Source organism: Dermochelys coriacea, chromosome 7 (assembly GCF_009764565.3).
Source record: "Dermochelys coriacea isolate rDerCor1 chromosome 7, rDerCor1.pri.v4, whole genome shotgun sequence".
NCBI lineage: Eukaryota > Metazoa > Chordata > Testudines > Dermochelyidae > Dermochelys > Dermochelys coriacea.
In genome coordinates, this window is record NC_050074.1 from 105,312,144 (window position 1) to 105,332,140 (window position 19,997).

Below are 19,997 nucleotides of genomic sequence, written 5' to 3' on the forward strand. Positions count from 1 at the left end.
TGAGTTAAGAATACTTACGGGTAAAATTATGTCCTCATGACCTTCAGCTGTCCCACAGATATATCAGCTTCATAGGCACAGTAGAATACAAGCTATGTGTTCAATTTATTTCCTTCCCATGAAACATTTAGCTGCGTAAGTACATGGTTCAAAGTGTTAGTTGCCAACTTTTACAAAAGTCACTTCATGTCCTTTTCAGAAGACTGACTTCATTGAAATGTTTCAATTTGAACTGGTCCACCAGATGTTTTTCCCTTTACACTAATATAGTTAGACACACGAGCAGAAGAAGATATTCTAGGTCATATAGCACACCTGGTGCACGTTAGGGAGTTTCATTGCGCTAACTATCACATGCAGCCTGCTGTCAGGCTACATTCTTGTACCATAAAATGTATCTCAGATGATGCATTAACATGAAGCCAGTAGAGGTATTTGGATCCTTCCTAAGTGAGAAGCTGATTTCTAGGTTAAAACAGCTGAAAAAACATAATGGGATAGTTGTAGTGTCAATAGGCAACCTCAGCTTGACACCATGCATTATTTTTTAAATTAATTCATAAAGTCAATGTGCTAACATAGAGTAATGTGCAAAGTTAAACATCAGTTAAACATATCCTTAAAGGATTGCAGGTAACCGGCTGGCAAGATGCAAGACAAAAAAAAAAAAAGGGTGGTGAAGTACGATACCTGATGGTGAAGGAAGTCTTGGTTGCATTTTAAATGCATTTATTTCCCCCCTCCCCTCCCCTCAGTTTTACCCAATTCAAATAGAAGTTTTTCACTTCTTGCCTTATTTCCTGCTAGCTGGGCATGGGAATTGTTCCTTAGCTTACAGTGGAAGTGCTGTTTTCAGAAACTGATCTTCTCTGCACTAGGAGAGATTAACATGGAATAATACCCTTCACTACAAAAATGCAGGAATTAATAAAGTTTGAAATAACATTTTTATATAAACTTTGGTAATGACTAATGCTGAAAGCATTTTCCTCATACTTTTTCACCCTCCACAGGCTAGTGGATTTTTTTTTTTTAAATAAAGTTCTCTTTTTCACCCATTAAAAGTCTTCATCAGTTACAAGGTATGGCTGTAACTCACACAAGTCCATATTCAGGGATCTTTTCACATCATCAGTTCCTAGTGGCCACTAGTACATCTGCTTAAGGACTTTCAGTTTCTGTATAAAGGCTAAAGCCTCGTTCCATTTCCTTGTAAATTTCTCATTTAAGTAGTTTTTTGTCAAGGGCTACTGCAATGTTATTGCCTCAAAAAATTCTTGATATGGAGGTATGTAATTAGTCTATAAGGTGAAGGCTTGTTTGCATGACTGTTATTTTCTCTACACCAGTGGATAGAGACTACACCAGCTGCAGTTAGGGAGATACAAACTGACCGTAACTGCCATGAAGTGACTTGGAACATCAATGTACACACCCTATGTGGACTATTTTACTTTAAAAATTAGTTCAGCTTTAAGCTTTTGATCAAACAGTAGGAGTTTGGTTTTTTTTAAATGCATTAGGTACTAGAATAGTTACACCTTGCTGCTTGTTTTAGTGAATTACAGACACCACTATGCAGTTAGCATATATTGAGTGAGAAAAGCTCTTAGCTGCCTTAACTCCTTCCAAAACACAGGCAATTTTTCTGGTCATTCCTTCTACAGTATTTTTGCATAGTGGTGTCATTACCTGTTTCTTCCTAGATATCCACCTGGCATGGTCAGTGTCGCACCTGGAGGGATTCCGGCAGCAATGGAGGGCATCATACCTGGAGGCATTCCCGTTACCCACAATCTTCCAACAGTGGCACACCCTTCCCAAGCTCCATCTCCTAACCAGCCTACAAAACATGGTGACAACAGGGAGCACCCTAATGAGCAATAGCAGCTAATTCAAAAATAATTCAATAAACTTGGGACCAAGAGACATTGGAAAAAAGTTATACAGAACTAAAAAAGGAATTTGATACAATATTTGTAATGTTGATTTTGGACAGATGCATCATTGATGTTCCAGTATTAAACCTACAATGCGATAGAAGTCAAGATTGGGGAGAAACCCTGAAGAAGTCACCTGCTTTACTGAAGTGCTGACAACTAGGATGATACACATTAATGATCAGCTTTGGTTACTGTGTGTTAAGTTTCCTTCATCTGTGCATCAATCACAAGAATAAAATAGATTTCCCCTTCTCAGCCCTTGGGAATAGCAGGGCCTATTCACCTGTATTTACAGCAATGTCTCAAGCAAACGGTAAGAAATTTAAGAGGAAACCATCATGTGGCTTCAGCCCTTTCTTTATTCACTTGTCTGGTTACCTCTTTTTACAGGAGGAGAAAATACTGGCCTAGAGATGAGAAGAAAAAAAGTCTTGTTGCAGTCCTAGCTGGCCAGTAATATACATTGAAAGTTCTCTTTATAAAGTTTAATTATAGCCATTCAGGCCAGGAAAGTTAGGATGGGGAAAAAAGTTGTCAGAGTTAAATAGCTCCCCTCCTATAACATGAAAAACAGGTTTCTCTCATCTGACTGACACACTGAATAAAGTAGCTGTAAATTCAGTTATGCCCCCTCAGTGATGCAAAAAAAAAAAAAAGTATTGAGTTTCACACACTATTTGTACTCAAATATATTTTCTCAGTTTTAAATCTGCAGCTATTTTATTGAGTGCAAATGTCTTGAGCTGGAAAGGGTTCAAGAAGAATAATGTTGCATTTCCTTATGTCTCAGGAAACACTTTTTATGGTAACTTGTCAGACTGTCTATGAACAAAACCCACTTTTTTAGACATTGATAAGAGTCTTCTTTTCTTCACGTGATATTTTATACAAGGACACTTCAAAAATGTGTTATTAGATGTGACTGATTTTAACAAATCCTATTAGATTTGTATCAACTAGTTACATGTTATATTCATAGTCTTTTGTGAATCATCGCTTTTTTGTTTAAAAAGATGGCCTGTTTTGAGCCTTTGTATGGGGGGAGGGGGGTAACATTCCTGTTTCTGTGACAAAAAAAAAATCTTAAACTGTCCCAAACAAAGAACAATGGCTATCAGAAGAATGTTTTGTTTTAGTGTTACCGTTATTGTATTTGTTTATTGTGAAGGTGGACATTTAGCGTTCAGTGCAGTTTTCAATAAAAAGTGATAAAATTTCTATAATTTCTGAAATGTAGAGCCCTCAATGCAATTTTAATATGCTTAAAAATAGAAACCCTTTGAGAATGTAAAGTAAGTTATGCTGTTATGATCTCATGTATTAGTACCCACCTCATAAAAAGACCTCATGGCTGCACAACTCACAGTGAGATAGGGCAGATCGTCGGCTGCTGTCAATTTACACCAGCTGAGGATCTGCCCTTAGATTTCTGCTCCACATGTAGATATTTATAATTTAGAAATGCTAGAGAAACTCAATTTAACCTTGCTGATTCCTTAGTTCAGTTTTAGAAAAACTTGCCTGTGTTACCTTCTGCCCCATGACTTTTTACTTTTCAGAAAAACAGGCATTTTGGATACATACCTTGCTAATATTTAAATACTGTGCAACTAATCTACATATTCAAGAAACTCACCATCATGAATACTGTGCTTTGGGAAGGAGCTAGCCCTTAGCCGTGCAACCTTTTAATAAGCGTTAACACTTATCTGCACTAGACAGAGAAAAGTTTCTGGAGAGTCAAGTTTAAGCCTGACTGAGCACTAGACAGCTTCAAACTTCACTGCATGGAGGTCCCATCCTTGTATTACTGCAGTGCCCTTTTAAAATGAATCAATGCTAACGTTAACTTGAATAGATGGGGCAAACAACGACATGGGAAAACACAACTGAAACCAAAATTTCTAGTAGTTACAAAACTGTATTTTTGTTGGTTTTAAATTAAATGGAAAGCTATTTACCAGCTTCAAACATGTTACAAAGAGGTCACATTTCATAGCTGTGTGACTATCCTTTTGTCAATGATCTAACAGAGCAAGTATGAATGATTATCCATAAACACCAGCATAGAGAAAAACCAGGAGAATAAAACAGGTTAGTTAGCCAGAGGACATTTGGGAAACACGAAAATGGAAGATAAAACATTTAATTCATGTTGTCAAGGTTTAAAGTGACTATTTTTGGTACTACCATAGTTTTTAAAACAAACAGTTGCATTTCAGGCGAGTCTAAATACTGTTTTATGAAAAGGAGTAATTCATGCTAGTGGTTCCTAGTGCATCCATTGCCAGCAGTGGATTTTGAATCAGGAAATAAGTTCTGGGATAAACCTTGCAGAGAATGGTAGATGCTGTATGCTTTCATCCAGTACTTATAAAAATAAGACTAGATGCAAATCATAGCAAACTTAGACAATAGCTTCCACTTAGGTTTTACAGTTCAACAAGAACTAAAAATGAATTTAAGAAATCCAAATGTTACAAAGTATCATAGTAACAGGCTTCACTTTAAAAACAACACTACTTCTGGAGTTGAGACCAGTACAGAGGGATTCAACTGTCTGTAATACAAACACCAACAAACTATGCAAGGAGTAGGTCACATGGAAAAGGAGAGAATGTGTATCCAGCCTGACTTGACATATTACTGGATCCAAAGCAATGTGACAGTAGTATGGCCCAAGTTTTTTTTAGACTGAAAAGTTAGTCTGCAAGGGGAGGGGAGAGAAATGTATGCCAGATAGCTGCTGCTCAAGATTTGTGCCTTTTGCTTTACTGACAAACCAATTTACTGCTGCTTTTGTACTAATACAAGGAAGGCTGGGGGCCCTTCCATCAATCAAGGATAATATGAAGCAGTTCATACAAGTAACAAAAATGTGACTTTTTAAAAAAAAAAAAAAAGCCAGTTTTATCAGCACAAAGTGTCACCACTTCATATGGTAAAGCTCACAGAAGTTACTTCTTAATCAGTTAATTAAGCAACACAACAAGAATTCTGCATTCTTCAAAATGCACAGCAATATTACTGTGTTAAAGGAATAGGAACCCTTCTAGTAATGCTGGTTAAAAGCTATGCTGTTGCAGCACTCTGGATGATTTCAGCATGCCTTGGTTTAACAAGAGCAACCCAGGAATTAAATTCTACTAAGGAATTCATGAACAGTCCAAGACAATTCCCAGATGCAGAGGCGGCAAGAGCTTGAAATGAAAAGCCAAGTACTGGGCTATGTAAGCATTCAACAGTAAGAAGCCAAATGGTAAATTAAATATAGATTGGGTCAATAGGACTTACCCATCACTGCACCTACATGATTGTAAACCTTCAAGTATGTCAAATGGGGAGATTTAATGTACACTGGCTACCGTGCTGGGAAAAGGACAACTGCTTACACCTTCATCTACTGTAGTGGGTGAGGTGCACCGTCAACAGCTAAACCCCAACTCATTTAATTAAGGATTTTTGTTTAAAAAAGTCTCACTTGATTTTGAAAACACAGAGTGAGGCTTGTTAGCCTGAACCTGTCATTTTATAGATTAGAAGAAAGCAGTAATGGTTAATAAAACTACAAAAAAGTATCAGGGGTATTAATTCATAACAAAAGTGGGGTATAGATATTAGACAGTGTGGGGTTTGGTTTGCTTTTTAAAATCAAAAGCTGTAATTGACTGTATAGTAAACAGACATTAAATCTCTTTAAAAATGAAAGGATGTTCATTTCTTTTAAGTAACTCAAATTTGGGTGCAGGCCACTGATATTGTTGGAGGCAAGATAAGGCTTGCTTTTGCAACAATTTGGTTGGAGAATGGCAGAATAATGAATAAAAATTAAAACCTATTTCACAAGGAAGGTATTTGAATCTTGCTTCTTATGACTTACAGTAACAGTGTGTCATTTGGGGGAAGATATGTCAATGAAGCAAAGTGTAATCTGCTCGTGTGTGTGTGTGTGTGTGTGTGTGTACACCATTCACATAGCATACTGAAATGAATGCATGAGCTCTTAACTTACTTAAGTTACTCATTGGTTGTGGTACACATGGATTTCACTGTAAGGTAACATCATCATCTTTGAAGAATGAGGACAAGGTATCAATTTACCTAACTACTGCATTTAGAAAGCAAACTGAAATCAAGATTGTATATTAAGGTATAGAACCTGTTGTTCCCTATCTGTGATTCTTCTAGTTTTCATTCAGGTAATTCATACATATACTGCAAAGAAACATGCATTCTTTTACCTGAAAATCTATGCATGCACCAATCAAAGGAGACCTAAATGGCCAAAAGTGTGAAGACACATTTCATATTAAACATCAATGGAATCTGAGGGGGGAAAATTGCTAACTTAATACAGCACTTCATTATTTCTATATTTTTGGTGTTTTGTCACCAAGATTATCTAGGAGTTGTGCACATTTCAATATAATCTAAGCAGCATGTGGAAGAAAAAGCAGCAAGTTCTTTAGTGTTTCCATAGCCTTAACTATACAAAAATATGCACTTTCTGGGTCTTCTTTTGAAATTCTAGGTCATCTTCTGCAAAGTTCTCTATCCACCAGCCACGCACACACACTATCAATAGTTTTCAAAGTGCTTATTAAAGAAGATCTGAATTGCATTGTATATGTTAAAAACTGGCATTAATCTTCAGTGTTTCTAAGCAAGGTTGTTTTAAGATAAACTTCACCCATTACAAATTGTATGGCTAAAGTTATCACAGATAATAAAATTTCTACAGATGAATATATTCTGGACTTCCACTTCTAGGAACCTTACATATTAAGTATGGCCACAGAAGTCAACATGCAAGAAATTCCCAGGTTTACATAGAGAAATATATTATACAGTGCTTTTTTTAAAAAAGCCACTTTAGAATGAAGTTTGTTTAAAAAAAAAACACCCAGAGTTCTCACTAATAATCGATGAAGTAGTTTTCACTTGCAATGTTTAACTAGGGTGAAAGACTCAATGATAAAATGATATACTGTACATATCACAGCAAGACTGGGTTTGAACAATATGAAATTCTCAAATCACACTTGAGTTGGCAACTCCACACAATTGTTTAGTATGCAATCGCTGGAATAATGTTTTAGGTCACTTTTCTAAATAAATATTTTAACCATACTGAAGAAAGTATTAAATGTTACAAGGTGAAATATTAATGGAGAGCAAAAAACTTTTTCAGAAAACAAAATACATGTTCACTCAATGAAAAATGTAGTTCTTCTTCCACGGTTTGTTCCTTAAAGATTTGATTTTATTATAATGGGCACAACAGTAACTAAAATATTAATAAAATAATGAACTTGTTTGTACTTCTAACTTACTCTGGATAGTTTGTGCAAACAAAAAAAAAAAACAAACCTCACCATCTGACCTGGGTATTGGTGAGATCTCACAAAATGGCTTTGCAAGAAAACGTGTCAGAATATTTAGAGTGATGTAGAATACAAGTTCTACTGTAAAAGTAAATCTCAAAAGGAACAATTATCCATCTAACATGTGCTTTTGTAAGTGCCCTTACTTGAAAGAAATTTCTTCTCAATAATTTTAAGATGCTGGTACACTTTTTTCCTATTACACAACTTCTTACACAACCACATGCGATACATTTATAGACAGATTTGCAACTGGAAAGAAACAAATGTTTTGTCTTGATAATAAAATTAGTTTTTTGTTTTTACAAACTGTAGTCCAACCAATTTAGCTCTCTTCACACAGCAGATGAACCTCTATACTCTCCCCATGCTGGTAAGTAAAATCCTTTCAGCATACTCCTGCTAGATTTAAGTCAATCCATAACAAACCGCTAGAGTATGACTCTAACTTTGGGGTCATCAGACACTATGCATTGATACTTTATTTTTATTTCATCATTCATCATCATCGTCTTCATCTTCTTCACCATCAGAAAGGGATGTACACGGGCGAATCTGTCGGTAGCGGTCAAGCCACTTCTCTACCATTTGTGTGACCAGGGGATGATTGCGGCGACGAGAGCTTTTCTGCATAGCAACAAGGACTCCACCCTCTGTCACACAGCAGTCTAGCCACTCTCTGAGCAGCTTTTCTTGCTGCTCCTCATTACCTATCTTAGGGTACAGAAAACAGACTCAGGATGAAGGTTTCAAGACTGCTGACAACTTTAAGGAAACAACCCGTGGTATATTGTGACATTTGAGCTAAAGTAGTACCACTACCTTATTTAAATGCAGTTAGTGGGACATAACATTTCATAATATTTATCCGGGTTTTTTGGCTTCTATTTTTGAAAGTTTAATCTAAGTGCACACTCAGGTTTTACAATTTTTTTTTTTTAAGTAATTGTTACATTAGTTCTTGTACTCAACCGTACTTGCCAGTTTTCCCTCTCCCTCCTCGTCTTTTAAAAATCCATTTCAAAATGAACCTTAGTACAGTGCAAATATTTGTATGTTACCTACTGTACAGATACCGCAGACAATTCTAAAACTGAGGAGTTCTTAAAAAGCGCTCGTAAATCACAAGGCAATCCTTACAATTCTAGTAATGCTCTGCTCTAAACTCCTGTTCTTGAAGATATTGTTCAAAGTTATGGCTTGCCAGGTAATATTCCCTTTATAACTAAAATTATATACTGTTTCTCTTTTCTCTACATATTGGCTTCTGTGGACAAGGACCCATGTTCATTTTTTATCTCCAAATCCTCAAATGTGGCTCTACATTTAGCTACAGTGGCTCCCTATCAGTATCAGCAAACAAGCATGGCTTAATTAAAACAAAGATGTATATAATACTCTAACTCTTAGAGCTTATTGGCCAAAAAATAAGTTTCACTCACTCAAACTAGGGCTGAATTTAAATTTTTAGTTAACTGGATATCTATTCTAGATATATCCGGGTCCATTTCAGGGTTACTGCATTTGTATTTACATATACAGTACATTTACATTCAACTTGTAAGAAACTAAACTGAGCTCACAAAGATGTGAGAAGCATCCTTTTGAACTGTCTCAAATGATGGAGAGGAGAGCAGAATCAAAAAAGGGTAGGTGTATTTAAAACTTCACACGTCAGACTGTAAAAGAGACCTCCTGTACATACAAAGTGTGGAAAAAGTTGCCAGCCAAATAAATGCTTCTTACCTCTTGAGCAGAGAGGAAATGAATATGCAGTAATTTCCTCTCACTATCGACCAACGGTAAAAAAGTAATGGTAACATCATCATCAGTGTTCAAGTTAGCACCAGCACCTCGATTGCCATAACCATCATTCTCCATGGCAACCAGAGCAGAGAAGTGGCCCCTTGTATAGCCCAGAGCAATAGGACTTTTCCAACAAAAACTCTGTTCCCATAACAAAGGTAAATATACACCTAGAAATAAAAGGAAAAAGGGATAAGACAGAACTGGAACTGGAGCCCTCTTTTACATTAAAGTGATTTTTGGTGGAGAGGGGGTTTTCAAGCTGCTTTTGTTAGCTGAATATTAACATAGTATGGACATTAAAATAACTCAACCACAATGTAGCTGTTAAAATGGATCAGGCTTTCCTGATCAAATCATTACTGGGTCAAGCATGAGATTACAATATACTAGTCTCTAAGGTGCCACAAGTACTCCTTTTCTTTTTGCGAATATACATACCTTTATCTGCTACAGTACAAGTTTACACATAGGTTGCCCGTGCAATTCCAGCCAGTACTGCAATTCCATTGCCCTTTCCACACAATAAACAACACCACACAACACAATAAGTAAATAATATAGCAGTAATATTTCATTTTTGGTAATCCCTTAAAATATGGTAAGGGGTTCCACAGCATAAGCGAATAAAACATTACACTTGTTTTTTCATTATTTTCTTAAACCACCAAAAATTTTGCCTTCTGCTTTCAGAAGATATTATTAAAAGAATCTTGTCACACCACAAGATTATGCAGTACTGAACTGCATGGCAAACTTTCCCTGTCTGGCCAGACAGCCTTCATAACCTGTAGTCACACTATTAATGGGCTGCATCAATTATTTGTATTCAATTATCAGAGACACACCAAAAAGATCATACTACTTGAATCCTAGACTAGATTAGTTTCTCATTCTAGTTTCAGAAATAAAGTGAGTAAATTGCACTACTGGGATTTTTTTCTTCTAGGAACATGAGTAATTCTTGATGTGTACTCCTGCAAGACAACTCAAGCAAAAGCATGCCTTACCTTGTGACAGTTTATAAATAGCTAGCTGTGCGCAAACCAAGCGCATATGTACCATAGCAACCTTTCACAGTGTAGCTGCCTGCAACGTGTTGGCAGCTATGGCTGCAACAAAATACGAGCCATATCTTTGTTCCTACAACATTTGTGGAACACTGACGCACTAAAGGGCAATACTGAAAAGGGATGATAAATATTTCTGAACAATGAAAATCAATGAACCAGTCTGCACATTTTTACATGTACTTCTAGGTACTCAGAGCTGGCCATGTTTGGATTGCAAACGCTACAGGGAAATGTATAAAATAGAAAAATTTCCAAAGGAAAATTGAAATTATTAGATTTAGGCTTGCAGATATAGGTTACTACTAATTCTAAATTTGGGGCCAACTCCAAACAGAGTGTCCATTTAACATTTTGTTTAAATTAAATTTTTGAATTTTAAACAAATGGTCAACTTTCCATTTGATTAACCTGATTTGTAGAAAGAGATGCAGAATGAGGATGAGTTACCAAAAACAACAACTTTTGCAATTCCTCAGAATTAATTCTGCACGCATATTTAGGCAAATGACTTCAGTAAACCAAATACTGAGATTAAAAACATATGAAGTCCCAAACCCATGAAGCATTAATGGGAAACTAATTTATTAGATTTTGAGTGTTTATCAAAGCACATCAAAAGACGCTAATTACAATTTAATTTACAATTTTCAGAAGAAACTAAGCATTAAAATTATAAGACAAAACAACAAAAGCAAGGACATTCAGTTGTCTCTGAACGTCCCCCATAGCAAAAACAGGAGATCTCAGATATGTAACATTATGAATTGACCCTCGTCTTCCACCACAGATACAATGAAAAATATTAAAAGGCTGTTCTCATCTCCCATAGAATCATTTAGGTCCCCTCCAGTCCCACCCCTTCACCTGCAGAGTTTGGCAGTTAATTTTTAGCTCAAATATACAATTTCAAGGGGGGCTGCTCTCACATCAGTGAAGACAGGGTCAGTGAGGGGACTAAGATAAAGGAGGAAAGCACCAGCTGCACACCAGCAGCTGCCACCGATACACTTGCACAGCTGTCACAAAGGAAGCTGTGCTCTAGTGAAAAGAATCCCCAAATCCATTGGCTTACTTTGCCAAATACCGCAGCATAAGGAGAGGTGAACGTGTGGACCGACAACCACGTCACCGCCCTGCAGATCTCCTGGATCAGGACCCGAGCCAGGAATGCCACCGAGGACAATGTGCCATTAGTGCAGGGGCAGGTATCTTTGCTAAATCATAACATGACAGGACGTGATCCACAATGAAATTCTTTGAGAAGACAGGAGGCCCTTCATCCTCTCTGCTACTGTGACAAACAGCTGGTTCGACTTACGAAACAGCTACATATGTTTGATAAAAAAGGCCAGTGCTTGCCGAACGTCCAAGGAGTGTAGCCTTTGCTTCCAACTGTTAGCGTGTGGCTTAGGGTAAAAGACTAGGAGAAAAAATGTCCTGATGGGCATGAAACAGACGACCTTCAGGAGAAAGGCTGGGTGAAGCCTAAGTTGTCCTTATAAAAAATGGTGTAAAGAGGATCAGAAGTTAAGGCCTTAAGCTCAGACAGTCTCCTAGATGATGTTATTGCGACCAGGGATGCCACTTTCCGTGACAGGTAGAGTAATGAGCAAGTGGCTAGGGGTAAGAAGCAGGGCCATTAGTCTTGGTAATGGTTGTGGTTCACTACAAACCTGAGAAAGCATCTATCGATACGTGGAAGTACGCGTCCTTGAGGTCGAGGGTGGCATACCAGTCTCCCAGATCCAGAGACTGGATGATGGTGGCCAAAGAGACCACGCGGAACCTTAACTTCATGAATCTGTTGCGGCCTTGTAGGTCAAGAATGGGTACGAGACTCCCTTTGGCTTTGGGAGATTAGGAAATGTTGATATAGAATCCCTTGCTCCTGAGGAACCTCCTCCACTGCTCCCATGGCAAGGAGCGTTTGAACCTCCTGCATGAGGAGTTGCTTGCAAGAAGGGTTCCTTGAAGAGGGACAGGGAAGGGAGGAGAAGCAGAATTAGAGAGAATATCCCACTTCTACAGTGCAAAGGACCCAGCAATCTGAATTTATCTAGGACCATGTGCACAGTAGAAGTGGGACAGACTATTCAGAAAACAGGATGAAGGATCCGGTGAATGGACTGATGTGTCGCCCCCGGGCGTGCCGTCAGAAGGCTTGCTTAGAGCCTGATGATGGCCTCGCCAAGCTCTGGCCTTGACTGGGCAGCGGATGGAGAGGCTTACGCCTGCTACTCCTGTCCCTCTTCCTGGAGAAGTCCTGTCTAGGCTCGGTAGGGTAGAAGTGTGGAGGCGGCTGGGGCTTAAAGTGTTTCTGCTGGGTGTCGAGGCTATGCAGGCCCAGTGATTTCAATGTTGCTCACAAATCCTTTAGGCTGTGGAGCTTGGAGTCTGTCTGCTCCAAGAACAACCCCATGCTGTCATAGGGCAAGTCCTGAATTGTCTGTTGGACCTCTGGTGGAAGTCCGACACCTGGAGCCATGAGCTCCTCCCCATGGCTATGGCAGATGACATGGTCCACGCGTCCGAGTCGGCTGTGTCCAGTGAGACCTGTAAAGAAGTCCATGCCACTGCCTTGTCCTCCTCTACTATGACAGCAAACTCTGCTCTGGAGTCCGACAGGATCAACTCCTTAAATTTCAACATGGAGTCCCATAAATTGAAATTGGATCTACTGAGGATTGCTTGCTGGTTAGCAATCTGAAGCTGGAGCCCCCCAGTGGAGTACACCTTCTTGCCAAACAGGTCCAGCTTCTCCGAGTCCTTGGATTTTGGAGTTGGGCCCTGCTGCCCATCTCTCTTTCATTCGCCTCCACTATGACCAGTGAACCTGGCTGTGGATGAGTAAATAAGTATTTGTAGCCCTTAACGAAATGATTCCTCTCTACCCCCTTACCTGCAAGGGAAAAGGAAGGAGGAGTCTGCCACAAGGTTTTCGTAGTGACTTGGATCATTTTAATGGGTGGCAATACCACCCTGGATGTTTCTTCAGGGGTTAATATGTCCACTATGGGGTCCTCAGACTCTACCACCTCCTCGGCCTGTAGCCCCATGTTATGGGCCACCCTGCGCAAGAGTTTTTGGTTCACTCTACCATCAATGGAGTGCAGTCCAAAGGATGAAGACCCTGTCACTGCACCAACAAGCGAGGTCAAAAACGAAGCCCTAGGTGGTACCAGACCCTCATGTTCCTCTGGTTCTCTGGATGCATCCTGCTTAGTGCCATGCTGTTAGGCGCAGAAAGTAGCTATGGTGCCAGTGGTGGAGCCAGGACGTGGATGGGGCTCTGCACCATGGACCGAAGCCGTCTCAGTGCCAGGAGGAGGGAGAAAGTCCCGAAGTGGTAAAGAGGCATGTCCTTCTGAAATTATGAATTGGGAGCCCCGGGAATACATGCCCTGGACCTGATGATATGCCCAAGGGGTCCACAAAGGCCACTGCATGGGCCCTGCTACTGCACATGCCACGGCACCATCACCGCCTCCTGCCTGTAGTGGTGCCACTCAAATCGGTGCCGACTGCGCCTGGAATAGTAGAACTCCACCTCCAAGTCCAGTGATGGGGACCTTGAGCACGGAGACCACACCGGTGCCAAGCAGGGTGGTGCCAGGGAATGGTGCTGCGGAGAAGGCGAGCGGTGCCCCATCATCGTTGGCTTGCCTCTAGACAGCGCCACACTTTGCAGTGCTGGAGGTCTGTCTCGGCTGGCGGACAACTGCGGAGCCATCATGGCGATCAAGTCCCTGGCTGCCTCGAATGTGTCTGGGGAGGGGGAGAGGGAGCTCTAGCTCCTCCACCTGGCACTCTGTAAGTAAGAGAATCCAATAATACTGGACTCGATGGACCCCTTTGCAGGCCCGAAATCGACAGTGCCAGCTCTTGCGAGACCGGCACTGGGTGCCCCTGTGCGGGACACACACAGGTGGTATTGTCAGACCCAGCTGCTCTCACCGTGGGTGAGCACTCTGTCCTCTTGTGCCACTTATGCAGCACCAGTGAGCGCAAGCAGTGCCGTGTGGGCTTTGGCGCCAAGGAGTGTCTGTGCCGAGGGTCTCTATGCCTAGAGTCCTTCCTCTAGAAAGTCTCTCTAATGGAGGCCGGAGCGCTCCACACAGAGTGCCGAGTCCTGTTGGCCCGGAGCCGGCTGGGGATGGAGGGCTGCCTCCATAAGGAGTTGTTTGAGCCTGAAGTCCATTTTCTTCTTTGTTCTTGGGCAGAACCCTTTGCAGATCTTGCAGCAATCTGTCTGATGTGCCTCCCCAAGACATTTACGGCAGAAGTCGTGGGGGTCACCCATTGGCATGGGACTGTGGCAGGTCCCACACGGTTTAAACCCTTGGTCCCGAACCCCAACAGGGAAGGGAACTGGGGCTGGAGGGGGGTAACCCCCCCCCACTTCTATCTAACTACTAAGATTAATACTAACTAATGAATTATTTACAGGATAATCAAAAAAGTCCAATCACTAGGCAAGAGAGAGAGGCAGCTCCAATGACTGACTAGTGACAAGAAGAAACTGAAGAGGCAGCAGGCTGGAAGAGACCTATATACACCACCATGAAGATGCAAATCCAGGGGGCTCTACAGCCAACAAGATGGGTACCGTTAGGGGAAAAACCTTCCAACACACACACACCTACTTGGAATCAACATGAGCAAGCACTCCAAGAAGAATATATGGTTTACAAGAAATGTTCAGCTCAAACTAATTTTCTCTTAAACATTTAAAAATAGTTATCTGTAAACTGATGAACATGTTTTCCAACATACCAAACTCACATAGTGACTGAGGGATACTTATCTCAGTTTTAGTGTCTCCAAATAGTGGATGAGTTTACTAAGAATATCAGCACCATTATTTTTCTCTTTTTTTTTTTTAAAAAACCAGGAAACTACACAACATTCACATAAATGCTGTTAGAAAGAACTGTGAGCATTAAGATTTATAAAAAAGGATCTGATTATCAGCTAAATAATGAGTTTGTAAAAGATACTGGTTGATTTTGGACAGTCTCAGAGTAGTCAGCAAGATAAGTTACAGAAAACAAAGGATGCAAGACTTTAAGAACTATATCTATGCTGAAAGCCATCAAATCTAGGACTTAAGTCTCAAGAACACATGAGAACTAATTTCAGAATGCTACTTTATTTTCAAAAATGTCATGGTTATGTCTTGAAGTGTACATACCGGGGTGCGGTATTTACGTTTAGTAAATGATACCCTCAATGATATTTTTAGTATTTAACCAAAATACTAAAAGGTCCATTACACTTTTGGGAATCAATTGGCTGTTACTGGAGTGATAACAATGCTGTCCTGTGGATAGACCAAGAGAAAGTCAGAAGATTTGGATCCTATTATAGACAACTCTCAAACTGCTGTGATCCTGGACAAGTCACAGCATATCTGCCTCAGTTTCCTGCCTGTAAAAATGTAGATACCAACGTATGCAAGCGGCCTTGAGATCCTCAAATGAAAGGCACTACAAGTCTACATTAAAGCATTAGTTTTGGCTGGCACTTCCAGCTCACTCACCTCTTTCCTCCTTTATTCACACTCTCCTCCCCCCCCACATACTCTAAACCAACTTGGTAAAATTGCAATGAAACTTTACTAGCCAAGGCACAAAATCTTTTCAAGGCATAATGAAAAAAAAACAAACATACTTAACTTACCTGGAACAAGAGAACTTTTTAATGGGCGAGTGAAGTTTTGTAAAGCTGCCCAAAACCAGAGATAACTAGCTCACACGTTATGTGAAAGTCACTAGAAAGTGGTAAATACAAAGTCTAATTCTGCAGTCTTGGAGTCCTTCAACATTTCAATATTTACTGCCTTCAACAGATTGGGTGTTTTTAAATTGTAAAAAGGAATTTTCTCTGTTCAATCTCTTGTACAACAAAGGGAATTTTTGAAGCTGTACAGTGTGCCCTCATTGCCAAAAGGGCTAACAGCATTTTGGGCTGTATAAGTATGAGCACTGCCAGCAGATCGAGGGACATGATCATTCCCCTCTATTTGGCACTGATGAGGCCTCATCTGGAGTACTGTGTTCAGTTTTGGGCCCCACACTACAAGGAGGATGGAAATATCGGAAAGAGTCCAGTGGAGGGCAACAAAAATGATTACGGGGCTGGGGCACATCATTTATGAGGAGAGGCTGAGGGAACTGGGATTAGTCACTCTGCAGAAGAGAAGAATGAGGGGGGATTTGATAGCTGCTTTCAACTACCTGAAAAGGGGTTCCAAAGAGGATGGATCTAGACTGTTTTCTGTGGTAGCAGATGACAGAACAAGGAGTAATGGTCTCAAGTTGCAGTGGGGGAGGTTTAGGTTGGATATTAGGAAAAACTAGTTCATTAGGAGGGTGGTGAAGCACTGGAATGGGTTACCTAGGGAGGTGGAAGAATCGCCTTCCTCAGAGGTTTTTAAGGTCAGGCTTGATGATTTAGTTGGGGATTGGGTCCTGCTTTGAGCAGGGGGTTGGACTAGATGACCGCCTTACAACCCTGATATTCTACGATTCTATGAAACTATCAGTGTGTTGTTTGTCTTGATGGAAACTGCTAAGCTTAGCAGAGAAGCAGTAGCAAAAGACATCATATACATGCACTTCATCTCCATTCACCCTCACTTAAGTGTTCATTTGGAAATCACTGAAATATTTATACGTTAGCATCTAGGCAAAGTTGAACATAAACCTCTGGACATACACAGATGCGAGTCTAACACTGAACTAGAGACAGTTAAACAAAATAACATTTACATTCATTCTACAATGGCTGGGCTCTTCTTTACCCAGAAGGCCAAGCAGGAAAGACAGGAAATTGATCAAGGAATACACAACTACAAGTTCAGTTTTAAAAATATATATATATATAAATGTTTTTTTAAAACTGGTCAGCATCTATTTTATCATCTCATATTACATAAACAAGAGCTCAATCACACATAATGGCAGAGAGTCTGTGGAATTCATTGCTACAGATGGTTAGAAACAGATTTCATGATGACCAGAAATATCTTTTGTAGTTACTCATACAAAAAGATGGGTCATCTAATTTCATGTTTCAGAATGTAAGTTATAGGCATGGGATCAAGGAGGAATCTCCCTCTTTATCTCAAACTCGGTATAGAATACAGTTGGTTAAGTACTTTGCAAAACAATTGGCTACTGCTGAAAGCAAGATGCCAACTTTATGGTTCAATGTTTGATCAAGTATGGCAAAATACCAGAAACACTACCATTTCCTCTGCTATTCCAACCTTATTTTTGTATTACCCCCTTTCATCTTCTCTAGCTACCTTAATATGGTATCTTACCTCTAGCCCAGAGGATGACTCCTTTAACTGTTCCTATAAGCTGCTGCGCAAATCACCTGAGAGGGGGCGCTGTGGAGTAACAAGGCATGCGGCTTAGTCCTCAAGGCTACCCAGCAGATACCTTTGTAACTCCTAGCTTTTATAAGCCTGGGGAGTAAAAGTGGGAGTCCAGAGTTCAGTTTAGGTCTCCCACTTCGTTGTGAGATGACTATTATTTGAATGATGATCCCTCCCACCAATCCCTCCAATTTATAAAAGGCTCCAAACAAACTCCCTCAGTGCATGTAAAATACAAATACATCAGTTTAGTTATAAACTGAATTAGTATAACTTCTAATAACGTTATACATAGAGCTAGGGATTCTAATTTATTATTATTTGTATTGCAATAATGCCTAGAAGCCCTAACCATGGACCAGAATCCCATTGTGCTAAATGCTGAACAAATGCCGAATAATATTACAACACATGTACCAAAGATGAAGGTATAGTTGAAACAGGTTTTGTGGACTGTTCTTTCCAGGAAACAAACTAAGAAAACCAAAAAATCTGTAGACCCGAGAACAGAATATGACAAAAATGTCTAGAGATTTCTGCTGGCCCTTCCATTAAGCCACAGATTAGAAAACATCTTTAATAGTTTAACATATTGCAATTTTTAAAAGGTACTCCTCTCCCTACAAGGTACTGGAAAAGCAGAAAAATGTCACGGCAATTGCACCCATCTTAAAAATAAACCTAATCATGACAAGATTATTTGAATTTTACTAAGGACCCCAATTCAGAACCACCAGGAATGTTCATTAAAGTTCCTAGCCCTAAGACTTTCTATTAACCCCATACCATTTGGGGTCAAGTTTTCCTGATGATGCCCAAAGTATGAAAATGCTAATGAGATGAGCTCTGTACTTGCTTAATCTAAAGGGGAAACCAATCATTTAGAAATAACCTAGCCTATATAATTATGGTTCATAGTATTTCACTATGAAATTAATGTATTCCTTACCATTTATGAATTCCTTAATATTTTTTAAATCTTTGTGTTTTGTACTTCAGGCAAGGATCTTCTATAAGTGGTTTTCCATTACCTAAGACTCTGTAGAGTTCCACTAATCCAGCTTTTAGTGAAGCATTGCTATTGTTTCTCACATAACCATATTGCGACATTATGTATTACAACCGTAACATTGACTAAATAAAATGCAGGCTGATTTTCTGTTTGAAATGGGGGTAAGTTGCACCCCTAAAAATCAATTTTTATAATAGTGCAGCACCACCCTCATTATTCTACACATTTCTCCTGGCTTCTAAGAATGTAAGAATGATCCTCAATAAATTGGATGCAATTAACAAGTCTATAAAGAATGTATTAAATGGCATTTAAAACATTAATCCCAACATGTCTGCTGCCAGCAAGTCTTGTACTTCGATAATCACCCTCCCCATCAAGGAGTTAAACTACTGGTTGAACACACAATTTTATAAGAATCAGATGCTTAAACTAACAGCTACTTTTGTATAAAGTCACTCCACTTCCTTTCCACTAGAATCTTGTATCAAGCTGCTTTCACCTTCCTTTAAAAGCCATTTTTAAAGAAGTACAGATTATAATTAGGTGTCAAAGCTTACCTTGAAAACGGGTATATCCTAAAGTTTCTCCCCGGAAACTCTTATAATACTTTACTCCATAAACTATAATTGGTCGTCTAAGAATATGTGCAAGTACAAAAATGTGTGTCTGCTCCAAACTTGCTCCAGGCTATACCAAAAAAAGACAGACAATACTTGAAACAGAACTTTGATCCAACATTTATTTCTGTTTAACTTGATTGACAAAGCAGCTTCTGTATGAACTCCCTAAAACCAGATTTTCATCCAATTAAAATTTTGTTGAAGTCATGGCTGTCATTTAGATTTCCATAATCAAACATTTGTCTGGAATGTTTCTCTTGCAAAAAGTTTACCTACCTAAAGTTAGAATACTCAAGTAATTGACCAACATATTTTGTAACACAGTATTTAAATATTACAGGGAGAATGCACCTATAACTGAGGTTGCACAAGCATTCTTTTTTAAATAGGTCATTTTCAGTTGCTTATTATTTTTTCCACTGATTTTCCGTTTTGTTTTGTTTTTTTTAAACACAACAGGCTTGTTCTGTGTTCACATGTGAAGTTTTATGCAAGTTTGAGCCCAAAAACCTCATACATTTGAGAAAAGTAAAAACAAATACATTTTTCCCCATTATCGAAAAAAGAGTAAATTTTAGCTGTTCTAACACATTAGTAGATGAGACTATCTCCCTGTCAAATTTCCATCTAGGTTGTAGATATGCCATTTAGAGAGTCTGAAAATATGGTTTATTTACCACAGTTATAAAGGTTTAAAAATGCACTTGGCATATGTATACTGGATTACAAAACACAATCTCTTAACAGTTTGCCAGTGCTTTAGTGGTTCAAG

General features: G+C 39.4%; 2 protein-coding genes across 21 annotated transcripts in view; one reads left to right on the top strand and one right to left on the bottom strand.

The window, feature by feature from the left end:
- CTBP2 (C-terminal binding protein 2) overlaps nt 1-3,166 on the top strand; it is a 305,318-nt gene extending 302,152 nt beyond the window's left edge. For 13 of the 17 annotated variants that reach the window (XM_043519410.1, XM_038409443.2, XM_038409438.2 and 10 more), the window contains one exon: nt 1,707-3,166. In XM_043519410.1, coding sequence (XP_043375345.1) covers nt 1,707-1,887 — 181 coding nt within the window. In that variant the 3' untranslated portion in view covers nt 1,888-3,166. The remainder of the gene's footprint in view (nt 1-1,706) is intronic. The other 4 variants (XR_006282902.1, XR_005293916.2, XR_005293917.2 and 1 more) reach the window with 4 other exon arrangements.
- A 1,671-nt stretch (nt 3,167-4,837) lies between these two features.
- ZRANB1 (zinc finger RANBP2-type containing 1) overlaps nt 4,838-19,997 on the bottom strand; it is a 72,908-nt gene continuing 57,748 nt past the window's right edge. For all 4 annotated transcript variants that reach the window (XM_038409455.2, XM_038409452.2, XM_043519417.1 and 1 more), the window contains 3 exons: nt 19,163-19,292; nt 9,074-9,303; nt 4,838-8,041 (listed from right to left, as the gene is read on the bottom strand). In XM_038409455.2, coding sequence (XP_038265383.1) covers nt 7,823-8,041; nt 9,074-9,303; nt 19,163-19,292 — 579 coding nt within the window. In that variant the 3' untranslated portion in view covers nt 4,838-7,822. The remainder of the gene's footprint in view (nt 8,042-9,073; nt 9,304-19,162; nt 19,293-19,997) is intronic.